At 51.9% G+C, this 9,316-nt stretch overlaps 1 protein-coding gene across 1 annotated transcript; it reads right to left on the reverse strand.

The window, feature by feature from the left end:
• Positions 1-2,258: 2,258 nt before the first annotated feature.
• On the reverse strand, positions 2,259-8,713 carry Btn1a1 (butyrophilin subfamily 1 member A1). Its single transcript, XM_046452480.2, has 7 exons — positions 8,620-8,713; positions 8,006-8,401; positions 5,931-6,212; positions 4,979-5,128; positions 4,451-4,471; positions 4,342-4,368; positions 2,259-3,953 (listed from the first exon to the last, which is right to left on the reverse strand). The coding sequence occupies exons 1-7, from the start codon at positions 8,696-8,698 to the stop codon at positions 3,280-3,282; spliced, it is 1,629 nt and encodes a 542-aa protein (XP_046308436.1). The 5' UTR covers positions 8,699-8,713; the 3' UTR covers positions 2,259-3,279.
• Between the last annotated feature and the right edge of the window lie 603 nt (positions 8,714-9,316).

Consider the following 9,316-nt stretch of genomic DNA (forward strand, 5'->3'; position numbering starts at 1 on the left):
CGGCAGTGCAATTGCTTGAGTTTCCTAAGTATTTAAAAGACATTTGGACTATGTTTTTCTCTGAATTTAAAAGTTCAAGTTCAACATGAATGAATGCTTTCAAAACAGAGAGGAATGTTCTCCTGGGAGGAGAACCGTGTGGGGCAAGCGGCTGAAGTAGTGTTTGAGTACGGGACCAACAAAGGAGAACTCTGGGTGCTCCAGGTCTGGGATCGATGGAGGGAGGAGCCTGCCATGGTTTGAACTTGACCCTTAGTGACCCTTAAGGTCCACAAAGCTGTATTTCTGGGAGGCAGTGCTGAGGATGGAGCCCAGGGCCTCATACATGGTAGACAAGCACTCTGCCTCTAAGCCACATTCCCTAGTCCCAAAGTCATGTGTTAATGGAATTCGAGAGGAGATCAGGACATAAAAAGTCTGCCCTTATGAGTGGATTAATGCATTCAGGGATTAATGGATTGATCGGCCCTCATGGGGAGTGATTTTGCTAAAAAATCAAGCTCTGCCTCAGCCTCATTTAATACAGCATGTCGCCCTCACCAGATACTGGAGCCATGCTTTGGGAGTTCCCAGGCTCCAGAACCGACAGCCACGTAAACTGCTATTCTTTATAAGTTGCCTGGTCTCAGGTATTTATTATAGTAGCAGAAAATGGACTCAAAGCCAGGCGTGGTGGCACACACCTGTAATCCCAGCAGCTTGGCGAGAGGATCAAGAGTTCAAAGCCAGCCTCAGCAACAGCAAAGTGTTAGGCAACTTGGGGAGACCCTGTCTCTAAATTTTAAAAATACAAAAAAAAAAAAAGACTGGGGATGTGGCTCAGTGATTGCGTGCCCCAGAGTTTAATTCCTAACCCCCAGTCCCAAAAAGAAAATGGACTCAAGCAGAGCCCATTTTTTTCTGGTTCCCCAGGTGCAGACCCTGGTGGAGGTCGAAGGAATCATGGAATCAGAGGAATCAAGTTCCTCTGCTTCTCGGGTCCCTTGCTGGGCCTGAGAGCCTCCTGAGCCAATGCGTACTGCCTTGGCTATGTGTCCAAGGAGGTTCCTGGAGCCGCAGAGCCTGCACTAATTTAATCTGTCCTCTGTGCCCTGCAGGACCCTCAGTGCAGTTTGTCTTGCGCAGCGACAGTAAGGAACACCTGCCTTTGGATGCTGGCCTGGCTGGCACATACTGTGTGACTTAGCCAAATCACTTCATTCCTTCTTAGTGTCCTCACCTCTCAAAGGAGGGATTGGAGTAAACATCGACAGTCTCTTCCAATCCTAAACTTCGATTGTATTTTCCTCTTGAACAATTCCCAGAGCAAAACTTCTGTGGTCTCCAGGTTTATAAGCCCAGGTAGATTGTTTTAAAAATAATCTAGTCATACGTGCGTGGAAATGTGATTATGTATATATTATTCCTCGGTGTTTACTCCCAAATTAGCAGGAGAATGTCAAAGCCAGGACGAAAACAAATGGAGTGGGGCCGGGAAAGTGACAAGGTGGGTAAAGGGGTAGATCAGGTTGCATTTAGCTTGAAGTTCAGTGAGTGTGGTGAAATTCTGTCTGGTTTTCAGAATTTCTACCTGAGCGACAATGACTGGTTCTTGGGCATGATCCTCATTGAAGTTCACAGGTATTGAAAATTTAGAAAAGCTGGGTTTTAGATTAACCATGAGAAATGGAATGTGGTGCAAATGGAATGAGATGATTTCCCACATTTGGTGAACCTTCAGAGATTCACATCTGCCCCTTTGGGCAGCAGGCTGGGTGAGTGACATTCAGATCAGAGCCTCTCTGTTCCTAGTCCTCCCTGGGGCAGGGAAGAAGGTGAGCATCTCCTGGAACCACCAGGGCTTCACACGTGGAGCCTCCCTGGGGCAACAGTTTCCACAGATCATCATGCTTTTAAAAAAAAATAATAATAATAACAAGGCACAAGCCATAAAAATTTCCCAAGCATTCTTCCTCTCTGGAAAATGCTGATTTACTTGGAGAGGTGGCTTCCCTCCTCAGCATCAGGGCCAGTTACCCTTATGGTAGTAGAAGTGGAGCCACCACCCGAACAGGGACGGGAGGAGGAAGCACTGGGCACTGTGGCTTTTGTAGGCAGTTGGACCCTCAGGGAGCAGCCCCCGCCCGCTGCTGTCCTGGGATCACATACAATGGCTCTGCTCTGGCCAGCTGCATCCCCACCCAGGTTTCTTTCCTGTTTGGTTTCACTCTCGGTAATTGTGATAAAGAAAGGTACATTCAGAGGCTGCCTTCAGCAATTACACAGACTTCTTTATTAGACAAGGACCCTGGGCAACGCTCAGGCTGGGAGCTAGAGACAGATGGAAATGGGAGGCGGCACCTGGACACAACTGCAGCCCTTTGGCAAGACAAGCCACTCGCAGGAGCCTGCTCAGGGGACCAGGAGCAGGCGTGGTTATCCCAGCTGCACTGAGCACCACGGTGCAGCCTTCAGGGCACCCCCAGGACAGGCAGCCTGTGGGAACTGGCACAGCTGGAAATGGGTGGTGACTGACGCTGACCAAAGGCGTGTGTGGGGCTTGGACACAGGTGAGGACTGACGGGGCACAAGGCTGAAAAGTGTCTATCATGTGGCCATGTCATGGAAGAAGGGTCTACATCAAAAAGAAGAGCTTGGGAAACCTGTGCAGTCAACAGGGTGAGTCTGGTCTGACCCCAGGCAAGGGCCAATCAGGAGGGTGCCCAGAGAGGAGCAGGGCCAGAGGCTATGCACAGGCCTGAGTTTGGTCTACCAGTTCCCTCCTGTCACACCTTCTGCCCAACCCCTCACCCCTGCTCCTCTCAACTCCTCCCCTTCCTCCTTTCCCACAGCTCCACCCCCATAAAAGTAGGTCCTCTATCCTGTAGGGCGGAGCCTGAAAGGTGAGAAACAGACCTGCAAATCCAGGGGCAGGGACCGTACTGGCCTCATTTCCTTCCACCATCATGTCCCCTCCAACCTTCTTTATGGATGTTAGCCTAAGATCTTTCTTTCCCGAACCCCCTGTGCTTTCTTCTTGCTTAAAACCCGTTCCTCTATTCTGGACGCCAAGTGTTTCTGCCACACCCACGGGTGGACCTGTCCCTCCCTGAGCTGTCCTCCCCACGGGTTCTGGTCTCCAGCGATAGGAGAGCACTGGAGCAGCGTAGGAGTCAGCTCCTCACCCCCGAGTACTGGTGCCGAAACAGACCGGGAAGGCCCTGCTCCCTGCTCCCACCAAAGGGCTGCCAGGGTGGAGGAGGGGCTGGAGCTCAGGAAGGTGGCTGAGCGGGTCATGCCTTAAGGTGCCCCTCGGCTGGGCTGGGAAGAGATGAGTTTAGAACGGAGAGTGTCTGTGTCCCCAGAGGCAGAGTCCTGCCCCACACGGGACAGTGGGATGTCCTTGGAAAGGTTCTGGGCTTCAGGGATGACTGTGACCCCCTCAGGCCCTTCAGACACTGGGCAGATGGTCAGGGGCTTTTTCCCACAGGACCACAGGCAAAAGAAGGGCCTGAGGGGGCCAGAGAAGGAGATGCCAGGGAAGGTGTAGATGTGCGACCCGTCAGTCATGTTGTAGAAGGAGATGTCTCCCGATTCGTAGTCCAGGAAAATCCCAACCCGGCGAGGGGGGCCTGCTAATGGGAGAGGGGTCCGAAGAGGGGTGAGGGCCCAGTATCCATTCCCATAGAGCTCCACAGCCCAGAACCCGTTGTCAGGGGTCATGGGGTCAAACCCCTTCTTCATCACATTCTCCCTGCACACGCCGATGGCCCAGTCGGTCCTGTCCCCGACCTCCACCTCCCAGTAATGCCGCCCCTCGGTGAAGGCCTCTCGGCCCAGCACACATGGCCACGAGTCAAATCTCTCTGGATTCTCAGGCAGCTTCTGACGTGAATCCTCCAGTCGAACAGATTTTGCGTCTTCGTACAGAAAAAGGTGAGGGTGGGCTGTGTCTGGATCCAGAGTCACATCAACTAGAGAAGAGAGTGTGACGGTCAGTGGCAGTCAGTCACAGGACCTGTCCTCCCTCCTCCAAAGAAACAGCAGTGGGATAACTTGGTGGTCTCCTGTGCAGGTCTGGAGACCTGTCTGGCCTCCCAGGTGCCTGCTCCCTCTGATCAGCAGCCACAGTATGGTTAAGAGCTGACTGTCCCCAAGGAGACACTGTAGGAAGGGACTGGCATCCTAGCCATCTTCCAGGGTTCTGCTGGGGGCTCAAGGAAAGTGTCACGGCCATGTGCCATTGAGGTCCCCTTCCTAGCCTCCTCACTAAGTGAATGTTAATGTTAATGTTCTCAAGTCCACGTCTCACAGGACCCTGAATTCCTGGAGTGGGACCTGGAGAAGTCCTGAGTCACTGACCTGCATGCAATGCCGCCTTTTTCCAATCTGCAAAGAAAGAGAGACTATCAGCAACTGGTTTTGAACAAGAGCGAGAAAACTGGATGAAATCACAAGAGGCAGAACTTACTGAGCTCTTCCAGGAGTTTCTCTGGAAAACAAACAAAAGCACCTCAGTGGCTTTTTATAATGGACTTGAGGGAGGGGATGGGACTGGTACAGGGGACCCATAAAGAAGGAACTGTTTAACTTACAACCGACTACCTGACTACTGAAATACCACCGGCAACCCTACAACAGGGCTTTGTTCTGTTTTGTTTTCTGAGAAGTAATCAGGATGTTCCTACTGGCTTGAGATCAGATCTTCCATGATAAGATCCTTACTGGGAAATTGAGTTAGAGGTGGGGTTGGGCAGAGGAAGGGTGGTAAGTAAATTCAGGTCTCAAATGCCAGTTGGAACGGTTTGACTCTGCCTGTGACCCAAACTTCTCTTCATTGTAGGTATCTATGACTTCAGAAGCCTTAACATTTCTTCTGACTTTGGGAATTCTAGAATCGAGGGTCTTCCTGTTGGAAGTTGTCCTAATGGGTGGGCGTGGACCCAACCTTCCTCTGAAGCACCCCTGGCGAGCAGCCCATTTAGGATCTAGGACTTGCCTGTAGAGCTGGATTTGCTCCTCCTCTCTCTGGGTCTCTCCTGGTACAATCTCCAGATGAAAAATATGGATCCAGTGGTGAGCAGCCCTAAGACCACAAGGATGGCCGCCACAGACACCATCCAGGGAGTCAGCCTGGGGGAGATGGGAGCTGAAACAAAGTCCCCAGAGGAACATTGGCCGAAAGCAGAGCAGGTTCCACTCGTCTCCTGATGCCAGATGGAGGCGGAAGAGGAGACAGAGTGGGTCCCCTCTATCTCTGCCATGGCACAAACAACCCCTCCAACGCCTCTCTAAGCTTTTCAGGAAGTTTTGATCTTGGGCAAGAGAGAGCAGAGAAGGAGAAGAAGAACCGAGTCGTTTGGGGTCAGGACATGTGGGCTAAAGGGTTGTGTGGACCAAGCTGTGCTATTATAGAATTCCTACTTTACTGTCAATGCAGAGGGGGAGTCAAGGGGATGCGGGAGGGAAATAAGGAAGGAGAAGGGTCACTTCTGTGTGTGACAGAGTGAGACTCATTGGCTGAAAAGTAAGAAAGCGTTCCTGCCTGGGGCAGACCTGGCATCCAGGGACTAGTGGCAGGTTGTGCTTCTGAGGCCCCTGGAAGCCTTGAGGAGCCCTGGACGGGAGGGCAAGGGTGGAAAGGGTGAGACCAGAAAAGTAGTCTCCTTATTTACTCAAGGCGAGAATAAGGAAGGCCGCAGGCACGGAGCTTCTCCATCTCAAGTAGATCTCCCAAAATGGAAAGCCTGAGACTACATGAAAGACAGGTAGAATTTGTGACTTCTGAATTTTTATTCTTCTGAAGAGGCTGGTGGGGCTCCTTCGAGTCAGTGGGCAAACACTCAGATGGGAAAGTGGGCAGCTCCACCAGGAAGTCACATCGGGGCAGGTGCCAGGTCAGGGAGCCCCGAGGCTGTGTCCACACAGGAGTCAGCACTGGTTCTACTCACCTGGAATGGAAACCCCTACTTCCTTCTCCTGGCCAAGAAGGAGGTTCCGGATGCAGCAGGACACACTGTCCATGGAGCTGTCCCTGAGGGTCACTGAGGCTGCCACAGTGAACAGGCCTTCCTCGTCAGGACTCCTGGACTCTGACGTGGTCGGGAACTCCTCTCCCTTGGCAGATCTCCACTGCACCTGGGGCTCTGGATACCACCCCACGGAGGTGCACTCCAGCCGGACCTCGCCACTCTCCTGAACTTCCATGGTGATGTGAGGCTCGGAGCCCAGAGCTGAGGAGGGAGAAGCTGGCTTAATCTCTCAGTGGTGCCTTCTGCAGACTCACAATTCCAGTTTGAGAAAGAGAGAAAGAGGCCAAGTGGATTGGGAGTTCCTCTCCACATTTCACTACACCAGGAGACTGAGGTGTCAGTGAAAGGAATTTCATTCACCTTATCAGAGGAGGGTATCTTATTAGCATCTAGTTTTCGAAGTGTGAGCAGGAAGGAGCTCAATGGGCAGACCTGGGGGAGCTTTTCAGCCAGCAGGAACTGCCCCACAGGCAGCTTGGGCCTGGACTGGGAGCTCCAGATCTGCAAAAGAGCTCCTTGGTTAGCAGTATTACAAGAAGGGTCTGGGAAGAGAGAACTAGCACTGGAATATTTAAAGATGGATGAAAGTGGTGTTCTGCAGGAGAAAGGAGGCTCACAGTTGACTGTGGATCAAAGCTTAAGCTTCTTTACCCATGATGCTGATTCAGGAATTTTCTTAAATTGCTCCAACCTCACCTTTCCCCACAAAATTATGCCTTAACAAAAACCAACATAAAGCTGTTTTTCCTACCTCTCTAGCTTAATTCTTAAAAAAAAAAAAAAAAAAAAAAAAAAAAAAAAAAACAATTCCACAGGGTACAGAAAAAAACAGAGCTCCAAAGAAGTAACTTGAAATACATGTCCATGACTGTCTATATTCTGAATTTGTGTGTTTAGTAAGAATGTGTATTTTTGTCTTGAAAGGGACTACCACTAGTATCAGATCCTCACAGATATCTGACCCTTATAAAAGGTAACAACAGTTTTATGGCATCAAATATGTGGGCTTTGAGCACCATCCTTAAACTTTAAGATAGTCTTCCCTAAAAATGAAATGAGAGCTGGGTGTGGTGGCTCAAGCCTGTGATCCCATGGACTGGGGAGCCTGAGGCAGGAGGATTGCAAGTTCAAGGCCAGTCTCAACAAATAAAAATTTGAAAAGGGCTGGGGATGTGTTTAAGTGGCTTAGTGTCCCTAGTACAAAAAAAAAAAAAAAAGAGTTATACATGATACATATGAGAATATATTTGTGTATTACGCATTTAGATTAGTTCAAGACATGGTCATAATATCTTACGAGGATATCCTAATTTTGCTCTTATAATTGACAAAGCAGTTTTTCATGTGTTGTCTAATTTCATTTCATTCTTGCAAAATCATGTGGAATAAATGCTTCCTCAGTTTTACAGTAAATCAGGAAGATTTCCTTGATGCAATCACCACTGGTGAGTGGAAAGTCAGACCTCAGTGCTTACTGTCCTCCAGAAAGCTAACCACTCTCCTTGGTATTTCACCCAGAATTTGGGCTTGAAGAAAAAAAAAGAAAGAAAGAAACTTCTGCAGATATATGAAGAGTGTCAGCAAAAGGCCATGCTCGAGGATCTTAGGAAACCAGTCCTTGGAGACTAATCCACAAAGCAGCCTCAAGTATATGGGATGCTCACTGCAGCCTTAGATAATGATGAAAAATAGACACATCTTCAAAATCTGATTCTGGGAGCTGGTCGAGTAATGACGGTGTCCTCATATGACAGAATGCTATGGCCATTACACCCTGGGTGCTTAGCCTGTCGCTGAAGGAGGGGGCAGCAGGCGGCTGAATACAGGGGAGGGCATTCCGCTTGCTGTCCCCTACAGCTCATGCCCCCCCCCCCCCCCCCCGGCCTGCCGACCCCGCACCTGGAAGGAACCGCGTGGCTCCGAAGTAACCCGCTCCGCTTTAGGGAATCAGGCTCACCACGGGGGACCCGGGCCGTCACCCCGCTGCCTCTCACCTGCCACTCGGAGGTGCACTATGGCCTCGTCGTAGCTGGCGTTGTCCCTGAAAAAGCAGCGGTACTCGCCCTCGTCCGAGGCGCGGACGCCCCGGATCCGCAGGGCCGCGCGCCCCGCGGCGATGTCGTCGCGCCGCAGCGCCACCCTGCCGCGGTACTCTGGCATCAGCTCCTGGTCGGGCCGCAGCGCCACCCTGCCGCGGTACTCTGGCATCAGCTCCTGCTCCCGCTCCTGCGGCGCCTGGTACAGGAACACGGCGGGCGACGGCGTCCGTCGGAACCACCGCAGCTCCAGGTGCTCGGCGCTCACGTTGGGGGAGAGGTGACAGGGCAGCTCGGCGTCTGCTCCCACCATGGCCAGGATGGGCTCCGGGGGCCCCATCACTTCAAAGTGAGCTGTCAAAGCGAGCGGAGTCAGAGCGATGAGACTGGGGGCGACGCAGCCCAGGCTGCTGTTGAAGGTCAGGGGCCCTGCAGCGCCCCCATGCCCTCGACAAGCTGAGCAGGTCCATCCAGCCCGCTGGACATGGCTTGGGAGAACCAGATGGTGTCATGTACAGGTACTGGGACGTTCCAACCCTGCAGGACACAGAGCGAGGAGCAGGGAGACCTACCTGAATCCAGCTTGGGCAGCTGCAGGAGCACGAGGGTGAGCAGACACCCGGGGAGGCGGGATTTCCGGACCACTGCCATCGCTGACCTTTCTGCGGCTGCAGGGTGCTGATGCACTCATCCAGGAGCTTCGGCCTGGAGAAGAATGTTCAGGAAAAAACTGTGGGTGGGCAGACCCTGTGCTCCACAGCCCCCCACAAACCAAGGCTGGAGAGGTCGCAGCTGAAGCCCGCTGTGCCTCCTCTCGCCATCAGCACCTGCCTGCACACCTCCCTAAGCTTGGTCAAGCACCGCAGGGACAACAGTCTGGGTCCTGTGGTCCCCAGACTCACCTCGTATTAAGAAGGGACTTGTGATTCATAGAGCCCTTCAATAAGTTGAGTATAAAGGAACAAATCGTGGAACCACTGCATTAAGGAGAAAAGTCGTCTTCACAAAACGACAATTTGCTATTTGCTTTTAGAAATGATGATACAGATAAAGCCATGGAGACAAAGGAAATGGACTGGAGAACAAAGAAAAAGATGGGAGGAGATGGAGCAAGAAAGGGGTGATTCTTGAGGTGCCGAAGGCCTACGGCCAGGGACAGAGGAAGGAGCAGGAGGGAGAGAACTGTGCCCTCCCGGGCTCACACCAGGGGACACCTACCAACCCGATGATCCTGGAGGACAGGGCACAGGGAGCCACTGCTGCCAACTG

Source organism: Marmota monax, unplaced genomic scaffold (assembly GCF_021218885.2).
Source record: "Marmota monax isolate L192 unplaced genomic scaffold, Marmota_monax_Labrador192_F-V1.1 WCK01_AAM20220418_F8-fsc00141, whole genome shotgun sequence".
NCBI lineage: Eukaryota > Metazoa > Chordata > Mammalia > Rodentia > Sciuridae > Marmota > Marmota monax.